The sequence below is a fragment of the Cervus elaphus genome, chromosome 28 (assembly GCF_910594005.1).
Source record: "Cervus elaphus chromosome 28, mCerEla1.1, whole genome shotgun sequence".
NCBI lineage: Eukaryota > Metazoa > Chordata > Mammalia > Artiodactyla > Cervidae > Cervus > Cervus elaphus.
In genome coordinates, this window is record NC_057842.1 from 19,073,160 (window position 1) to 19,093,877 (window position 20,718).

At 42.5% G+C, this 20,718-nt stretch overlaps 1 protein-coding gene across 1 annotated transcript in view; it reads right to left on the minus strand.

Moving 5' to 3' along the window:
• Positions 1 to 20,718, minus strand: part of IMPG1 (interphotoreceptor matrix proteoglycan 1) — a 147,948-nt gene that overhangs the window by 93,647 nt on the left and 33,583 nt on the right. Inside the window, 6 exon segments of the mRNA XM_043890205.1 lie at positions 1,843 to 1,995; positions 5,746 to 5,849; positions 6,423 to 6,487; positions 8,948 to 8,976; positions 9,238 to 9,404; positions 15,530 to 15,763. Of these exon segments, the coding sequence (XP_043746140.1) occupies positions 1,843 to 1,995; positions 5,746 to 5,849; positions 6,423 to 6,487; positions 8,948 to 8,976; positions 9,238 to 9,404; positions 15,530 to 15,763 (752 nt within the window).

The window sequence follows — 20,718 nt, forward strand, 5'->3', positions numbered from 1 at the left end:
ATTAAAACTAAGATTTGAAAAAATATAATTTATCTGCATTATTCTACATCAGGTGGTTTTAGGTGCTTAGATAATTAACAACAGGTCGATGAAGACAGTCTATGGCCAATTATCCAGTTTTAAAATATTCTGATTCTCCTGAGGATTTGCTGAAAGGAATATTTCAAAGAGCAAATGGAAAAGTTCACAGACTATTCTTTAATTCATTCTATCTACTAATCCATGCCTCAGTACTTCTCTGGTCCATAAACATCCCACACGGATGCTTTCTCTTTGAAGTCTGTAGAAAGGATTCTTTACCATTTTGTTGACTGAATGCTGATGCAGGAAGAGGTTGGAGGCTAAGAATGTATTTCGTTATTTATCTCCTCTCCAGCTGAGAGGAGGGGAGCATTGAATACTCCAAGTATGAGAAGCGGGTACCGGTGGTTTCCTGACTGTGCTGAGTAAGATGCTTGGGCATCCAGGCTGTTCAGAAATGCAATTCATGGTTACCTAATCTCACAGATGTTTCTATTTTCATTGCATTTCTGCAGACAATTACGGAGTAGTTAACTGCGTGCAAAGCTCTGTATTAGGAGGTAAGCAGTAGACATGAAAGAAGCAGTTCCTGACCTCAAGGGGAAGCTTATGCCCTGGTGCTGGTGAGGGGGTCTGGGAAGTGGAGAGGACTGGAGACCATGAAAGCCACAGACATGTAAGCAAACAACCTCAAGACAGGGTGATCAGTGCTGTGACGACAGGGAGCCCTGGGTGTTAGCCCAGAGAAGAGGCCCTGAGCCCAGGATGGGTAGGGAGAACACTTCATGATGAAGTTTGTACAATGCAACTCAGGGAAGGACATTCCAGAGAGAGGAGGCAGTGCATGTAGAGACTAATGGTGATAAAAGATTTGCAAGCAGTTTCATTTCTGTAGAGTCTAAAGACGGGGATGGTGCGGAATTGGTGTGGAGAGCAGGCTGGAAAGGAAGGCAGGAGTCTTATCATGGCACATAGGTGCCAAGTTTAGCACTGAAGCTTGAAGAGTTTTTAATTTAATCAGGAACAGGCAGCTATGATGCTGGGCAGAGATAGAAGAGACATCTTGGAATAGCATCTTATTGGGGACCATATCACTTCTTCCACTTATCAGCCATGGAAGATGCCGTTTAAAAATAACAAGTGTTGGCGAGGGTGTGGAGAAAAGGGAACCTTTGTGCCCTGTTGGTGGGAATGTAAATGGTGCAGCCTCTATGGAAACAGTATGGAGATTCATAAAAAAATTGAAAATAGAACTACCATATGATCTAGCAATTCCACTTCATTCCAGTTCTGGGGTTTATCTGAAGAAAATGAAGACACTAATTTGAAAACATATATGCACCTTCATATTCATTGTAGTATTATTTACAATAACCAAGATATGGAGATAACCTGACTGTCACCAATGTATGAATGGATAAAGAAGATGGAATATGTCACACACAATGGAATATTATTCAGCCATGAAAAGAATGAAATCTTGCCATTTCCAACAACATGGATGGGTCTTGAAGGCATTATGCTAAGTGAAATAAATTAGAGAAAGACAAATACTGAATGATCCCATGCATATGTGGAACCTAAAAACAAAACAAAACAAAAACCCAAACCAAGCTCATAGATACAAAAAAACAGACTGGTGACTGTCAGAGACAGAGTGGAGTGGAGCAGAAATGGGTGAAAGGGGTCAAAAAGTAAAATAAATAAATAAGAGTAAAAATGCTTGGTCACCAGAAGAGGAGTCGAGGAGATTTAAGTGCAGTTGGCTCCCACATCTGAGTCACACTTTGGGCTCTGATTGTGTGGGGTGGGTTTGCTCACCTGAAGCTGAGACTTGGCTGCGACCTCCTGGTAATATGGGGACTGGGAGTTATCGAGCTCTGACTTGAACTTCTGGTTTGCCAGAGAGATGCTTAGCTCTACCTTCTGCTCCAGTGCATCCTCAGCAGCATCAGTGAATTCTATTTTTCTTTCCTGTGTTAGAGTTAGAAAAAAGAGAAGTGATTCTGCTACGGTAAACCATAAGCAAATGGTTACATCATATAATATGTATGCATTGCTATTGTCTCAAGAAGCGGGTTATGAAGCATTAAGTGCTTTTAGAGTAGGTTCTATTAACTAGAATTGGCCTCTGAATTTCACTGAGAGACAAAGTATCAGAGTTATAATGAGTAAATTATGTAGAGTCCTCAAGAGCATTGTCATTTTATGACTGTATGCTCTTGTGAAAGCATTTACACACACACACACACATACACACACACACACACACACACTTGTTTACTGTTTACTATATCTTTTGGTTCATTTGAAATAATATCTCCTCTATCATCTAAGGTGGAAATCTTTGCCTTCTCTGAAACTTTGTACCGGTGAATAACATCTGAATCGCTAATTTGGAACCTTTGATATACTTATATAGAAGTTTTGTTTAATGGTAGTCTTGTCATCCCACAAACAATCCCCTAGAATCTGGTGTGATTCTCACACTCCACTGAGTCCCCCACAGCAAAAAACGTGAGACCATTTCTGTACAAAACTCCCAGGGAATATACATGATGAGGCAGGTCACATCCTCAGTAAACTGTCTTGGCTTATTGATTCCATTTTCAGTCACAGTGCTTAGACTATTTTTTGTCCTTATTTGCACTATAAATTCCTTGAAGGCAGGGGCTAAGTCTTGCTCATCTTAGTATCTTTATGTATAGCCCAATGTTTGCTGAATGGAAGAATTAGATGTAGGGGGAAAAGGATGTTAAGAGGAGGACGTGATGACTGTGAAATAAAATCTTCAGAGCATATTTACTGCAGAAGGAGGGACCTATATCAGACTCTGAAGGAGATGGAACACAGGTAATGTGAGAAAAGAAAAGGCAAACTGGAGCTGTCAGAAATTTTGTAGTGAATATGCTTAATCTCATTAATTTTTTCCAATGGCAGATTTCCCTGTTGGTATACCAGTATTTCTGAGAAAAACAAAGCATTGAAATTCATTGTTTGTGGCAATAGTTCCATCAGGTCTACAGTCATCCAGTCTAAAACCCAGACAGAACGGTCTGCAGGGTTCTCATCTCTGAATTTCCGTGTGGAACTGATGAGACTGAACTTCCTGTCCTCACCTCCTGGCTTTGTCCTGTGCTTTGGAGGGAGGGTCAGAGGAAAAGGAAAGGGCCTGGGGAGCCTCACAGATCACAGAGAATGGTAGACCTATCACAGTGGCCACAAAAGGACAAAATCCAGGTTCTGATTTGGGGCCCTTACCTCACATTACTTATGTCATCCTGCCTATTTAACTTTTATGCAGAGTGAAAGCGAAAGTCACTCAGTCATGTCTGACTCTTTGTGACCCCATGGACTATACAGTCCATGGAATTCTCCAGGCCAGAATACTGGGGTGGGTAGCCTCTCCCTTTTCCAGGGGACCTTCCCAACCCAGGGATCGAACCAGGGTTTCCTGCATTGCAGGCAGATTCTTTACCAGCTGAGCTATTGGGAAAGCCCATATGCAGAGTACATCATACGAAATGCCAGGCTGGATGAAGCTCAAGCTGGAATCAAGATTGCTGGGTGAAATATCAATAACCTTAGATATTCAGATAATGCCACTCTAATGGCAGAAAGTGAAGAGAAGCTAAAGAACCTCTTGATGAAGGTGAAAGAGGAGAGTGAAAAAGTTGACTTAAAACTTTCAAAAAACGAAGATCATGGCATCCAGTCCCATCACTTCATGGCAAACAGATAGGGAAAAAATGGAAGCGGTGAGAGACTTTATTTTCTTGGGCTCCAAAATCAAAGTGAATGGTGACTGCAGCCATGAAATTAAAAGACACTTGTTCCTTGAAAGAAAGCTATGACCAACCTAGAGAGCATATTAAAAAGTAGAGATCACTTTTCCAACAAAATTCCATGTAGTTAAAGCTATGGTTTTTCCAGTAGTCATGTATGGATGTGAGAGTTGGACCATAAAGAAGGCTGAGTGCTGAAGAACTGATGCTTTTGAACTGTGGTGTTGGAGAAAACTCTTGAGTCCCTTGGATAGCAAGGAGATCCAACCAGTCCATCCTAAAGGAAATCAGTCCTGAGTGTTCATTGGAAGGACTGACGCTGAAGCTGAAGCTCCAATACTTTGGCCACCTGATGTGAAAAGCTGACTCATTGGAAAAGACTCTGATCCTGGGAAAGATTGAAGACAGGAAGAGAAGGAGGTGGCAGATGGTGAGATGGTTGGTTGGCATCGCTGACTCAGTGGACATGAGTTTGAGCAAACTCCAGGAGATAGCGAGGGACAGAGAAGCCTGAAGACCATGGGATCATGATGAACTGGACACAAGTGAGTGACCGAACAACAACAACCTTTATTACTGAGGCTTCCCAGGTGGCCGGGTGGTAAAGAATCCACCTGAAAATGCAGGAGACACCAGAGATGCATGTTTGATACTTGGGTTGGGAAGATCCCGTGAAGTAGGAAATGGCGACCCACTCCAGTGTTCTTGCCTGGACAGAAGAGCCTGGTGGGCTACAGTCCATGCGGTCACAGAGAGCTGGACATGACTGACCATGCAGGTACAAAGGGCGCAAGGGCCTTATATTACTGCCTTCTTCTGGGTCTGCTGCCTGCCTGATGCTGCCGCAACTCCACCCCTGGAACAAGGGGAGTGGTGTTTGCCTGCTTCTGCACTGAGTGTCTGGGCCCGAAGCCTTTTGGAGGGGTTGAAAATAGATTGTTGTCTAGTCACTTACTGCGACCCCATGGACTGTAGTCCCCCAGGCTTCTCTGTCCATAGGATTCTCCAGGCAAGAATACTGGAGTGGGTTGCCATGCCCTCCTTTTGATTAGGAGATGCAAACTTCTATGTATCAAATAAATTGGTAAGAAGGATTTATTATACAGCACAGGGAATATAGCCATTATTTTGTAATAACTTTGAATGGAGTGTATAAAAATACTGAACCACTATGTTGTACCCCTGAAACTAATATAACAATGCAAATCAATTGTGCAAGCATGTTGTCACCTCTGTCCTGTCTGACACTTTGTGACTCCATGAACCATAGCCGGCCAGGCTCCTCTGTCCATGGGATTCTCCAGACAAGAATACTGCAGTGGGTTGCCATGCTCTCCTTCAGGGGATCTTCCTGACCCAGGGATTGAACCTGCATCTCCTGCATTGCAGGTGAATTCTTTACCTATGGAGTCACTTGAGAAGCCCAAATCAGTTGGTCAATTAAAAAGTCCCCCTTTAGCAATAACCAACATTCAATTCCTTAACAATCCTCTCCTCCTGAATGCCTTTTCACTCAATCAGGGTGGTGGCCAGCATTGCTTTTTGCCAGAAAACACTCTTTTTATTTTTCCCCAGCTTGACATGCAGGATTTCAGTCATTTGGATATTTTTCTGGACTATTTGAGCTGGACATGACTGGGAGAAAAGCCTCTGTCCTTGCTGTCAGGGTGGGAGGTGGGATTACACTTTGGTGGGGAAAGGACTTCATTGATGAGTTGAGAGACGCATTCATTCATTCATTCATTCATCCGTCGTTTATTCACTCTAAAGCTAAGTGAAAGTCAAGGTCATGTTTAAAGGGCTGTCTGCATATAATATTGGCCCATTCTAGCAAGCTAGAAAGGGGTAGCACTAATGACAGTGAGTGGTCAACCCATCCCTGTTTTACTAATAAAACCAAACAGACACGTGAAGAACTAGATTGAGTCTGAGAACTTACTCTCGCAGGCACTTTGGTGTCCGGGAGGGTGTAGTTGAGGATTTCGTTGAGCAGCGTGTCATCAGTAGGGAGGGGCAAGGGCCCGGGTGAGACACTGGCAACGTCTGAAAATTTTAAAAAGAACAATGAGACTGGAGGAGTTTAGAGTAGAACAAGGTCATGGTGTCACATGCTTTTCCTGTCACTCTGGAAGTTACAGATGTCAGAACTCATTTTCTTTCAAGATCACATAAATATGTTCTTGAGCAAAACATAACTCATACTCTTGATCCCTCTTAAATTCCTCATTACTCCTCTCCAGGACCCAAGCTTGGTGCTCCCCTAGATGTGTTAGTTAAGAGGTTTTTGCCAAATGAGATCGGGTTAATTTTTCTTTTTGTGATTATATTAAGGACACAAAGATATCTTATCTTGAATTTGTTTGTTGGAAAATATTGGTAATGATTGCCTCCAAGTGGCAGGATAATGGGTGATTTGGTTTTCCATTTATTCTTTCCTATATTTTCCAAGACTCATGTTATGAGTTTAAATTATAAAGTTAGAAATACAGTCAGTTCTGAAGAAGTGCATTATAAACTGTGTCAGCTTCGATTAAGGATTGCTTTTCACATAACATGCTTTCATGAGGATGTGAATTAAGGTTCAGAAGTAGATGAAATGAGGACATCTAAGCTTACCTGTTGAAGACACAGGGGTTTGACGGAGCTCTCCTAAGTTCTCCTTTGTGACTACTTCATCTTTTCTGTTAGCACAATAGAAAATAAAAAAGAGGTGGTGAAAAGGAGCTTGATGACAACAGAGGAAACACATTTAACACATTTTCTTATATTTAGACTTAAAAATTAGGGAGAAAGTATATTTTAAAACTAGGTTTACCTATTTTTTTTTTAATCACAAAAGTAATCTTGTAATACATTTTCATTGAAGAGAAATTCAAACAACTTCCAAAAAAATTATTTTTGACCCCAGGGTTTTTCCTAAGCACCTTGGCTTTTTGTAATCCTGGGGAGCATTTTCATGGTAGACAAAGGTTTGGGGGGGCCTGATACCTTATAGTCCTCTTATACTTCGACCGTGTCCTTGACATCAAACAGAATTGATCACACGAAGTATGACTGAAACAATCTTGCTAAAATATCAGACCCTCAAACCTGCAAACTCAGAGAGTCATTAAGTTTATCTGATAAAGTAACTCTTGTGGTTACGATAATGAGAGAGAGATAGATTTTTAGATAATGCAAGTGTATTAAATCCCTATTCTGGACATAATCATTGCCCACCATGGTGACCTCCTGGGGACATGTGGGTAGGCTTGCAACGCCAGGGACTGTCAGTGTGGAAGATATCCAAAGGCAAATCCAAGGTCATGGTTATAGGGCTGTCTGCATATAATGTTGGCCCATTCTAGCAAGCTTTATTTAGAACGGTGTAGTGATATCTATTGAAGTGTACTGATTGATTTCTTACTGTAAGCTATCAGATCTCAAAGGATGGTGTGTGAGTTTGTAAGACATAGCCATGATGGACTGTTTGATCCAAACAGTAGCTCATGCTGACGGCAGACCAGAAATAATGGCAAGGTCCTCTGTTGTAGAGTCATGGAGAGGTGGGACTCTCCAGGGGACTTGAAAGGAGGGCAGGATTTGGGTGTGTGGGGAGGAGAAGGCAGGTTCTCCAGACAGAGAGGAAGACCGCAGTCAGAGCCCAGGATGAGCAGGGGATAGGCTGGACGCGGTGGGGGAGTGTCATGGTGACCGTGGTGGGATCACGGTTTGTGGAGGCAGGGCTGGAAAGGTGAGGGGGTGAAAGCTTTGATTACTTAGTTTGGCCTCTTCCTCAGGGAAGGTCCTGACAGGGAACAGATGGCTCACTCAGGGTGTAATCTGAGCAAAGTTTAACAAAGGGCTTACTAAGTCATGGGACAAGTATGAGAGCAGCCATGAGGGTGAGGGCAGAACCCACGGCCGGTAACAGCGAGGGGCCGAAAGCTCCCCTCATCCAGGAGGGGTGAGGAGATGGAGCAGGGACACCAACCAGAGACCCAGAAGGCTCTGTGGGAAGACAGGGCTGCCTGACAGGGGCTGAGTGGAGGCTGAAGGAGGCCAACCGTCTGAAGAGTTTGCAGGCGGGGGGTGCAGGAGGTGATGCATTTGTTCACTTCGCTCTGCTCTGCCCTCTGGTCTCCTGCCCCCCACTGGCTGGTCCCAGAAGTCAGAGGCCAGGGGAGGTGAGCGAGGCAATCCCTTCCACTCGCCCTCTGCACAGAGCAGGTGGAGATGAGTAGGGAGGGGAAAATCCCAAGGGCCAGAGGAAGATGCGGGAATATTTTCAAAAGCCTTTGAACAAAGTTCAGTGCAAAAAAGGGCCTATCTCAGACATATAAATCCAGCGAAAGTTATGCAAGGTAAGCAGGGGAAGAGGTTAGAGGCAGGAAAATCTGTTAGGGAGATCAGAGTTGACTTTTTTCACCGTGTAAATTAAAAAGGTCCTGGACCAGGTGATGGCAAGGGGAGCAGGAATGAAGGAACAAAGGTGGAAAGCATTGTCAGTAATTCCTATAGCCCAATTTGTGTCTCTCTCTGCAGCATTATTATCTTCAGATTTAGATTTCTAAATGTTATATAATGTGTGTGATTTGTGAGTTTAGAGGTTGGCAACAGCATCTCTCTTCTTTAATCATTTTATCGAATGTACTTTTCCTTTGCTTTTTTTTTTTTGCATTTCGATTTTGTTATTTGATATTCAGTTCTTGTTGAAGGCATAGCTCAGTGCTTCAGTAATTTAGTTTGAGAAATACTAACACTTTATAGAATACCAAAGGAGATTTCAAAATTCAGGTTGCTCTCTGATTGCATTAAATATGTTTCCAATGTAACTAATGTTTTTCAACATTTCTAAGAACAACTATTTTAATTGCTATATGTCTTATAAGTAAAAAAAAAAATATTAGGTAATTGTCACCCAGTATTGCATTCATTTTTATCTGCAAATGTAGTGCAAACATCTATCTCAGTCTATAAGGTCTCTCCATTTCCCTTTTATATACTCATTTATCTTCAGCAAAATACATGCACAAATTGTCAGAATAACCTACTCAGATCTCAGTAGCTGAAATAATATAAAGGCATAATAGCTCAGTCTCACTCCATCATGTGATCCTTCAAAAATCAAGAGCATGCCGCACTCTATTTTGGGTACTTACCTCTCAAGGAAGTTTCTCTGTTTCATTCTCTGCAGAAAGATAAAAAGTCATTTTACCAAGAGATAATGCCAACCGAAGAGCCAGAGTCTATTTTCATTCCTCTTTCTCTTTAACTTTACTTCAACCTGCCTGCACAATGTTATTTTGCAGAAATGAAATTACCATTGGCCTTCTCAGATCTTTCCAAGCATTTCTTCAACAATTACACTAGGGAAACTTATTCTAAAGGGGCCAGGGCTGGAGGCCTGGGAGCTACTTTGGACTAACTTACATACCGTGTTTTAACTGACCTGCTGAAGAAGATCCAGGTGCTCCTGGGAGTTGCTGAAATTTTTCCCGATGTCGAAGAGGCAGAAGGTCTCCTGCTGGCAGGTGCTGACCCAGTCCTGGTATTCCCCTGGCTCAGGGAGGTGATCCAGAAAGATCCGGTAGGCTTCCCACACTGCCTCCTGGCAGACTGGAAGGCAGCGTGCTTTAGAAGATGCCACACCCTTAGAAGATGCCCTTTTCCCAACCCAGATACAGTCCTAAACATGGAGCGCTCTGTCATGGCTGACATGGACACACTAGCTCATAGCCCATAGAGATTAATTCATTCAACAAGTATATATTGAGCAGGGAGAAATATACACCTGGGAGAAATATTCCCAGGCGTATATATATGTACCAGGGAGAAAAATAAAAGAAGGGAGATAGGAATGTGTGTGTGTGGGTGACTGCTGTTTATAATAAGGTGGTTGAAGAAGTCCTCATGATCAAGGTGACTTTTGAACAGTTTGGGAAGAGGCCCCAAGGCTGAAGAACATGGAGTGCATTGAAAGACTAGCAAGCAGGTCAACTGTGGCCAGAGCAAGGCTGAGAGTCACAGCGGATGAACACAGAAGGCTGTGGTCAGGGGCACACAGATGGTGCGGGACTTGCAGGCCAGTCATCTGCTGGGCCACGGGTGCCTGGCTGGACCTGCAGATTTTCCAAGGGGTGAATAGTCACACATGTATTTAAACACTCAGTGTCTAGATCTCAGCTTTCCTAGCATGCTTTCCTAAATTTCCCTAAGGGCACAGCTTTTCCTTCCTCATCTCCCCCTTGGGCCGCATCCTTGCTTGACTCCCCCATCCCTGACCTTTCTGTGGCATGCTGCCTCTGGGCTGCCACACAAAGGATGTTTGACATAACTGTGTTTGAGGTTAAGACAGGAAGGGAACTTGGTTGACGGCGAGCACACCATTTTTGCAAGTAGGGCAGTTTTTTGATTCTTTGCGTTAGAAGTCCTAATGGAGTCAACAGCTGATACATCATTAAAAATAATGATTGCAGATCATGGTGTGATTGTTAGCCTAAAATGCCAGAGGAACTTAAAGAATAAGAATATCACTATAACAGAACTCCATCTGCTCCTGTCTACTTATTTATGTATCACATTTTCCTAGCATTTAAGTGAAACTAAGGAAAAGAATAGAGATAAAACTGGTGTTAAGTTCTGTCTAATGTTCTCAATGCTTAATAGAAATAACAAATAATGGCACATGAATTAACAGAGGAAAGAAACAGCACCAAAGCAACCCCATCTCTCCAGGGCAGGTTAGGAGAGCTTAAGCTACAGGCTCTTCATTTAAATTGACCCTTTCCAAAGCCTTGTTCCTAATTTTGTGTTTATAAACATTAGTTGTCTAAAACCGAATATCTGAGCTTACATGCATCTGTCAGTACAAAAAATAAAAACTTTTGTCAAATTTATATCTACTTACTTTAACCAATCCTATATTAAAAATAATTATAAATCTAACTGAATCCAGAAGCAATTTCTGAAAATAAGTAAAAGAAGTTATTTACTTAGGAAATAAGTTAAAATAATTAACTTCAATTTATGTATATTTTTGTTACCGAGAAGTATTGTCAAGCACCCCATAACAGACTTTTAAGTGTGACATAAATCACATTGAGATAAGACTCTGCAGCGAGAAGTGGGATGAAGATGTGGGTGTGTGGAGAGAGAGGGACCATGTGACATTGCCTGCTGTTAGGAAGAGGTGTTCATGCATTTGTAAAGAGTATTTGATGGTAAGTATTGAGCCTGTGGTAGATTCCACTGTATGTAGGAGAATGCTCTAACTCCTGTTTTATTTTCAATATCAATATTTATAGCTCACCAAACTTACACCTTATCCAATTATTTAAGCTTATAATGAAAACTTTAGAAGAATGCAGTCAGTCAGTTCAGACACTCAATTGTGTCTGACTTTTTGTGACCTCATGGACTACAGTACACCAGGCTTCCCTGTCCGTCACCAGCTCCTGAAGCTTGCTCAAACTCATGTCTATCGAATCAGTGATGCCATCAAACCATCTCATCCCTTGTTGTCCCCTTCTCCTCCTGTCTTCCATCTTTCCCAGCATCAGGGTTTTTTCCAATGAGTCAGTTCTTTGAATCAGACATTAATGCAAATGTATCAAAGTATTGGAGCTTCAGCTTCAGCATTAGACGTTCCAATGAATATTCAGGAATGATTTCCTTTAGGATGGACTGGTTGGATCTCCTTGCAGTCCAAGGGACTCTCAAGAGTCTTCGCCAATACCACAGTTCAAAAGCATCAATTCTTCGATGCTCAGCTTTCTTTATAGTCCAACTCTCACATCCTTACATGACTACTGGAAAAACCATAGCTTTGACTAGATGGACCTTTGTTGACAACGTAATGTCTCTGCTTTTTAATATGCTATCTAGGTTGGTCATAGCTTTTCTTCCAAGGAGCAAGCATCTTTTAATTTCATGGCTGCAGTCACCATCTGCAGTGATTTTGGAGCCCAAGGAAATAAACTCTCTCACTGTTTCCATTTTTTCCACTATCTACACACCATGAAGTGATGGCATGCAAGGGGGCACCTAATTTATAAATTATTTTAGGGGATGGAGTTAGATTTTTTAAGAAGTTAGATGATTTTGGTCATAAGCAATTGCAATATATTGATTTTTACCTCTGGAGGGATGGGGAGCAAGCGGAGGCTTTGGAGCAGAAGTTGACATCATCTGACTTTCTAAAGAAACCCTCTGACTGCCAGGCAGAGGAAAAGGATTGTGAGTTGTGGGGAGGAACGAGGTGTGAGAAGCCTGGTTCGGAGGCTTTTATTCCTGTGATTTACCCTCCCACACTCCCCATCTGGCCCACATCTGGGTTTCTCTGAGCTTTCTGTTTTGAGAAACAAAGAGAATTCCAGACCAACAGAAGCTCAGGTCATTTATCATCAGTAATGTGACCAGAACCCATAGAGCTGGGGGTGGGTGCAGCGCCCACCGCTTGGAATGAGCCATTTGAGTTGTCCACCTATGAAGCGTGTGTTCCCTGGAGTTCTTCCTACATTAACAAACAGCCTAGGCTGAGACATTCAGCAGAAAGGCTGAGGTCCTGTGGCCAGATCTCAGGTAACTATGAGGAGACTGGGGACTCAAGGCTCTGATTTCTCCTTGTGATAATCCTTTTCAACAGATTCAGAGAAGGATGGTGCAGAGTGGTATACCAAAGGGTTAGAAAATTCCAGACGCCTCCCAGCCCCTGAGATCTTTTGATGACTCAACTTACAAGGTTTTTATTTGCTATGCCTTCAGTAAGGATGGATGACTGTCCCAGTGAGTCACGGGCTGGTGCCCCTGTTCTGATCACAAAATGATTCTGTCTCCTGGTTTGTGCTGAGCTTCTAGGAGGCCAAACAAATGACATCAGAAGAGTCACCCAAAAAAAAAAAAATTTTTGTCCCTCAAAAATAGTCTAAAGAAAATACACTGGCCTCTAGATACATCCCAACATTTTGATCTCTAGAAACTACAGTGCCTTAGAGAAATAATTCTTTAAGCAGCTTCAGCCATTTGTGCTTCAGGGAGACTGTTCTCTCAGAACTTTGGTGAAAAGTTTTAATGGGGACAAGGGCTTTCTGTGTCCCTGAGGTGGAAGAAAGGGTGGCAGGCAAAGGGGCAGGATTATCTGGGCAAATTATTAAAATGCAGGTTACGAAGTAGGTCGGTTGTGGAGTCTGAGTGCCAGCATCTCTAGTGGGTTTCCAGATGATGATGATACCGCTTGTTTGTGGACGGTAATTTGAGTAGCAAGAGGTAGGGTTCCCTCCAGCTTTAGCTTTGTCTGGGTCACACAGTAACATGAAAGAAAGATCTAACTTCTAATATTGGGGTTGGGAGAGAGAGTGAAGAGAGACAGAGGAAGGGAGAGAAGGGGGAAGACATGGGGAGAGTGGCTTCTCAAAGGACTCACAGAGGACGTTGACGGGAGGCAGCCCCAGCTGTCATCTGGTGGGAGCAGAGGGTTCTGCCTGGGAAGCTACCAGAAATGACCTTGGCTCTTGTGTCTGCGCTTTCTGATGAGCATGCCTGTGATTCCATCAGGAAGCACAGAACATTTTCCCTTGTGTTGCTTTAGGATTGGGAAAAGAAATAGCTCAATATTCCATTTGATTTGAGGAATGTGGATGCTGTCTCCCCTAAATTTGAAAGATAATTTCGTAAAAGCAGCTATGAGAACAATAAGTGGGTTACTCTGTCAGAGAAACACCACTTTATAGCTGGGTCTTAGTTCTAGTTTCTTTGTGAACCAATTTGTTAGACTTAAGAACGCTATGCTGATGAATAGTAAAATTTCACATCACCCAGGAGCAGCCATAAAGATAATGGGCCGTCATTGCTGTGGGGAGGAAACAGTGGCTTGTTTCATCCAGGGAAGCAAGAATGAAAGAAGCAAACCTAATCAAGGGTAAAGAGCGATGAATAAAATTCAGAGCGAAGAATTTGGTCGCAGCAATGAGTAGTCTAGTCTGCAAATTCCTGTGATGAATCCTATTTGTGAATGTCGTAAAAGATTAGAAGCTACATGAAAATAGTCAGCAATAGCTGTGTTCATGGTCAGTGTGATGCATATATTATGCATTTGTTTTTCTATCTATTAACAAATAACATGAAATTTACCAGTGTCATTAGCTGACTACTGTGTAGTCACATTCAAAATGAATGCTTTAGAAGCAGCACTGTCTTTTCTCTGCACTTCCAATGACTTCCTGCATCCATCAACAAGCATTTACTGAGAAACTGCTACACAGAGGTGCTGAGTGAAATATTATATTAATAAAGAATATTAATATAGTGCACTTGATTTTCTATAATTAGAGTCCTCCTTCTGACTCTGATCCAGTACCTGTCATTTCTCTGCAGGTGTGGCTTCTGTCAAAAAGCAAGTATCTCTTTACTTCCACATAAATGAGGCATACAAGGAACATAAGGCTTGGTATTTTTGATACTGTTAGTTAATAATGCTTCCCCAAACCAATAACGCCCCACGTTAATTTCAATCCTTGCAAATCTTATAGACACAAATACTTAAGAATTTCATGGGATGTTAGTGTGAAGACATACTGTTCAGTTGTCATAAAGTGTAACACATCAAGGCTGGAATTGAACCAGCTTGCTCTGGTCAATAAGTATGAAATAGAACAGGGTGACTGGGATGTTTGGAATAGAAGCAAATGTCTATTATGATCAAGGCGGTACTCAGCAAACCTCCTCAGCGTTCACAGGGAAGGTGAACTGAGTTTAGTATTCAGCCAGCAAGACTCTTTGCATAATATAGGGCTACCTGGGGATGTAATTGTTGTTTAGTCCCTAAGTCGTGTCTGACTCTTTGCGACTCTGCGCACTGTAGACCACCAGGCTCCTCGGTCCATGGGATTTCCCAGACAAGAATATTGGAGTGGGTTGCCATTTCCTTCTCCAGGAATTCTTCCTGCCCTAGGGATCCAACTTGAGTCTCCTGCATTGGCAGGCAGATTCTTTACCACTGAGCCAGCAGGGAAGTCCTGGGGATGTAATAGAAGCTACCAAAGATTCTTCCATTTAAATAAATGACAAGGACAGCCGCTGATGGTTGTGGTGTGACTGAATTCCATCATGATTTCTGGGAGTGCTGTAACAGTCCTGTGATACTGGCTTGGGGTAAAAATTGCGCTGTAACTCTGCTGGAAGCCACTGTAATGGTGTTGTAAATCCTGTTAACACCTCCGCATTTATCTTGTAACCACTGCTAATTTGTGCCTCTAGATTTCCCAGCTTCAGGCCTTTTTGCTAAATCAGCAATAAACAACTGAAACTTACCAAGAAGGAAGGGAGGATCAGGATTGTAACGCGGTTTTTGAAAAGTGAGATCTTAAGTCATAAATCAATTTGATTAGTTTCTTGATGTTGCAGTCATTCTTGTGCTTCTTCATAATAACAACATTCGAATTCAGTATTGGGCTTTGGTAGAAATAAAACGAAGAGGTGAAACCCACAAGTGAAGGCTTTCTGGTGGCTTGTTAAATGCCCTGACGGTTCTGTGTTGCAGAGGACATGGATTTAAGACTTACAAACACAGATCTACCATAGTTTCAAAGGTTTATTATTCACAACTCTCAGTTCAGTTGGCTGTTTTGTATAACTCTTGTGACTAAAGCAGAGATTGGAAGTCCTGGGCTGAAGACAACCTAGGTATGCATGAAAGAGAAGAGACAAAGAGGGGAAATCTGAACAGGCTACATCTCTTTCCTTACCTCTCAATCTATAATATGCTTGAAGACTGGCTAAAATCTGTTCCATGGATTCCTGTGGACAGACTTTAACCCCAGTTGGGAAAAATGCTGATCTTTTGGTTCGATGCTTTGCCAAATCGAACATTCGTCTCATGGTTGACACTTTGTACGTTTTTGCGGTATTTTTGGTTGCTTCAGTTCTTGGGGCATTATCTATGTCTTTAATCTCAGAACCGTATATTTTAATGGAGAGATCTGTAAAAGAAAGATTGATTTCCTGGTAATAGTACTCAGCCATAAAAAAGAATAAAATAGTGCTATTTGCACCAACATGGATGGACCTAGAAATTATCATATAAGTGAAGTAAGTCACACAAAGACAAATATATGATATTGCTTATATGTGGAATCTAAGAAAATGATACAGATGAATTTATTTACAAAACAGAAACAGATTTGCAGACATAGAAAAGAAACTTATGGCTACCAAAGGGAAAAGGAGGGGGGAGGGATAAATAAGAAATCTGGGATTAACAGATACACACTACTACATATAAAATAGATAAACAGCAAGGTCTACTATATAACACGTGCTTGGTCACTCAGTCATGTCTGACTCTTTGCAACCCCATGGACTATAGCCTGTCAGCCTCCTTTGTCCATGGGGATTCTCCAGGCAGGAACACTGGAGTGGGTTGTCATGCCCTCCTCCAGGAGATCTTCCCAACCCAGGTCTCCCACATTGTAGGGGGATTCTTTACCATCTGAGCCACCAGGAAAGCCCACTATATAACATAGGGAGCTATATTTAGTATCTTATAATAACCTATAATGAAAAAAATCTGAAAAAGAATATATATATGTGCATAACTGAATCACTGCTCTGTACATGAAACACTGTAAATCAACTATATTTTGATTTAAAAAAGATTGATTTCCTGGTGAACTTACACATTTGTGTGTTATAGGTGAAGCATATGATAAATGGATAGAGAAAACTAAAAACTGATTCTGTGGCTTATGGAAATTTCATTTTAATGCAAATGCAAAATTCCAATGATAAAGCATTTTCAGAAATCAGGGAATAGCAGAATGAGCTGATCAAGTGTATTTTTAAAAAAAGTCTCGAATCATCTTGCCTTTAGGAACTGCCAAATATTGAAACCATTTCCCACACATCTCTCTAAAAATCACTCCCCACTTAGCACTCAAGCCTCCCAAGAGATGCCTCTTTTGATAGACATTATAATTCGAGTAGGGAATGATAGAGCATTGTGGTACTCAGAGGTGTGCTCTCGATGAGGAAGTGGAGTGCTTCTAAAAACCAAGGGGAAAATAATGCAACCAAACAACCTCCCTGCCCATTAGCGGCAGCCCTAGGATTTCTGTGTGGGCAGGGCTCTGGAGGTGGCAATGTGGTTGAAAGTGATTTGAGGCGTTAGAATTTCATTTACAGAGCACGCTTGATATTTTATGAAAGATGATGAGAGAAGGGATGGAGGACAGGCCAAAGAGAGGGTGTTGGCAGAGGATTAAACTCCCAGAGCCATTCATCCGGCCGCCACCATGTTGCCTGGTAGGGTGAGGTCTGGAGTTCATTTGTAACTTCGTGGGCCTCTCATAAAAATACCTTACATGCACAGAGCACTATTTTATTTTGAGTTTTCTTCCATATGTATTATTTCCTATCACTCTCACAAAAGCTCTACCATGTAGTGTATGCATGCTAAGTCACTTCAGTCTTTCAGACTCTTCGTGATCCTATGGACTGTAGCCCACTAGGCCCCTCTGTCCATAGGCTTCTCCAGGCAAGAATACTGGAGTGGGTTGCCATGCCCATCTCCAGGGGATCTACCCAACCTAGGGATAGAACCCATGTCTCCCGTACCTCCTGCACTGTAGGCAGATTCTTTACCGCTGAGCCACTGGGGAAACCCCACTATATAGATGAAACAGATACTATTTTATATTTTTGTTTACCACCCAGTTAGGTACTGGGGTCCAGAGCTGTCAGAGCATGTTAACAGTGTGGTCATATCTCCATTTTTCCTCTCCCATTCCACCTCCTTCCTTTTAGCCAGTCTACTGTTTAAGAGATGAATTACTGATGACCTGGGACCACTTACTCTGGCCCCTGCAGACCACCAGCATGTGGCTTACAAAGACTGATGCTCTCATTTTACTAAAGAAGGCACTCCACCCTTTAGCTTCTGAAATGTGGTCCAGATGAGGGGATCAAGCAGAAATGTAAGCACGTAGCTGTAGAGCAACTCAAATCTTGCCACAAAGCATATAAACCCCTCCTTCACTGGGGGTGGGGTGGGTGGACTGACGGAGTCCGGGTAGGAACACATTCTCTGTCACATTGAGGAGGCTCAGAGGACCCTGCCAGTCTTGGGGAGTGACCCATTCTTAGAGACTCGTCTGCTCACCCAGGCATGCACCAGAGCAATGGAGCATAATCTCTGATTGGAATATGGGGATCTGTGGCTTCTGAAGGTCTCCAGGTGATTCCAAGAGGCGGACAGGTTTGGGAACCACTGTTTCGTGGATCTCTAAGGAGACCTTCAGCTGAAGAGTCAGCAGAACCCTCTTCACATTGGCTTAAACAATAAGGAAGTTATTACTGCATGTGAAAGAAAGCTAAAAGCTAAGAGCCGCCTGGTGCAATGAAACCTATTGCCTTTCTACTACCCTCTCATTTTCTCTGCTCCATCCCCTCACGTGGGACTTTGTCTGTAGGCCAGCTTCCACCAAATTGAATGTGCTTACCCTGTTCATGTTGAAAAATAGCCTTTCCCTACAGTCTGGCTGATCCACGCCACGTGCTTGGATGAATACCAGCTGCCAGTGGGGATATGCTGGCACTACTAGCTTGAGCCGAGTGGTCCCGGGCAGGGAACTGGGATGTTCCAGAGTGGCTCATTCTAACTGGAGGTGGGGGTCAGCATTCCCTCTGTCAGGGGGGCTGCACGGCAGAGTGGAAGGTGCCCATTCCACATCAGGGCAAAAGCTGCCCGAGGGTGATTCTAGAAGCTGAATACACAGCCATGAGTGGCCACTGCAGTTGGTAAGATGGGAATTTTAGTTTAGGAATGTTAACTTTTAATAAACTCTTTTCAACATTTACGAAGTTTGGTAATCGTATTTCAATCTCCACTAAGAATGGAAGAGAAAAAAATGTGCGTCATCGGATAATTCTAAGCCTCGCTGGGGTGGTGAGCACAGACCCCACTCGGGAGCTTGTGTGCCCACACTCTTGCACTCCCCATCCTTGCACAGCGCCTGCCTGCAGTGGGGGCCCTGCTCTTAGGCTGGTCTTGCCCTCGCCTGAGCCACCTCCAAAGTATTTGGTCCTTTAGGGTTGGTCTGTTCTTACTTGCTTGTTATGCTCTGGTAGAACCCTCTGAATGGCTTGGCTTGGGAACAGTATTTCCTCCCTGGCTCTGGGAACAATGCCCCCATCCTGGAGTTTTTCCTAATCAGATCCCTTTGGATTTAAATATTTTTCTCGTATCCAGGCTTGCTCACAGAGATCCTGCTAGATCTATGACTTTGGACTTCATCTTATCAGGGTGGGAACAGAAGGAGAGATGAGATCACAGATTTCCCTGTTTTCCAGCATTCTCATGATATCTGACCTACTCCCCTTCCCTACCAGGGCTGATCTTTCACAAACCTCCATGTGTCCGTAAATCCACGTCGCTAGTGGTCAACAATGAGGTGAACTAGGAGGGTGTGGGACTTGGTGGGCTTTGGATCTCCTGCTTTCTTGCTGCTGTCCTTTCATTCTCAAATGTGTCCCTACTTGGAAAATAAATTATACCGTCACCCAGTTTTTCAGATCTTGTGGGAGGAGACCTAATGCAGGTACTCTGCAAACGGCTGCCTCCCTCCTCAAGGAAACACCTAGTTCCACTTTTGAATGTCTACTTAGATAATTCTTTCCTTTGAGCTGAAAATTATTTTCCGGTAGCTTGCACACATTAGTTCTACTTCTTCCTCTGCTCTAGCAAAGACCAAGTTACAGATGCTTCCACAAGCAGTTCCTTGTATTTTCTTTATATTAGGCAATTTTTTACTTTACGATAAACATCCTCTACCTTTCTTTGGTTTCTTGCATCACCTAGGTATCAGATTCCTCAGCCTTCTGTGTTTCTGCAGATCACACGAAGCCAACCACGGGGGACCCACTATGGTAACACTCTCATTTGAGCAGGGTGCCCCATCCCATGTCACCTCTAGAGAAAATGTGGGCAAGACTTTTGAGAAAAGAGGCTTAAGGTTACCTGGGTTCAAGAATATTTACAAGACAGGCTACATTGATGAAGTCTGTGTCTTTCCCAAGGATTTAAAATAAAAACAAAATACATGTAAAGAACTGAAACATGGAATGTTACAGACTTAGAGGAGGTAAAAAGAGCTGATATTTATTGGAGCTAATGAAAGCACTCTTGGGTAAATAATTAGATCACATTAGATGCTGTCCTCCAGTGTTGCATAAACTGTAATGTTGAACTGAACTCTGGTTCTCTGGATACATTTTTATGAGTTGATAGTTTTAGTTTATATAAGAATTTGGAAGGTATGGGGTAAAAATTTAATGAGAATGAATTGAGAGTTGAAAGACTTGCTATAAAAAGGGAGTGCATTTAATAGATTAGAAAATCTTTTGAGGCAGAAAATAATTCTCTAAGATAGTGACAAAACATAAGTATAACCTGTTTGATGATGAATTGGCTGTCCTTGGATGAAGTTCAAAGTTACAAAGAGAAAGGCAAAGTGATTTCATTAAAAAACAAACAAACAAACAAAAAAGCTCTATGTTTTTCAGAGTATTAGAAAAATTTAGTTAAATATGCATTTGGACAACAATAAATGCAACTGAGCTATATTATATTGTAGATTAATCATAAAGAAAACAATCCATAAGCCAGTAGTTTTGGGAAATAGTCATATCATTGAATGAAAGTGAAAGTCACTCAGTCGTGTCTGACTCTTAGTGACCCCATGAACTATACAGTCGATGGAATTCTCCAGGCCAGAATACTGGAGTGGGTAGCCTTTCCCTTCTCCAGGGTATCTTCCCAACCCAGGGATCGAACCCAGGTCTCCCGCACTGCAGGTGGATTCTTTACCAGCTGAGCCACAAGGGAAGCTCTTCATTGAATGAAGGATAGTGGAAATTAATACTTGCCTATTCAGAACTT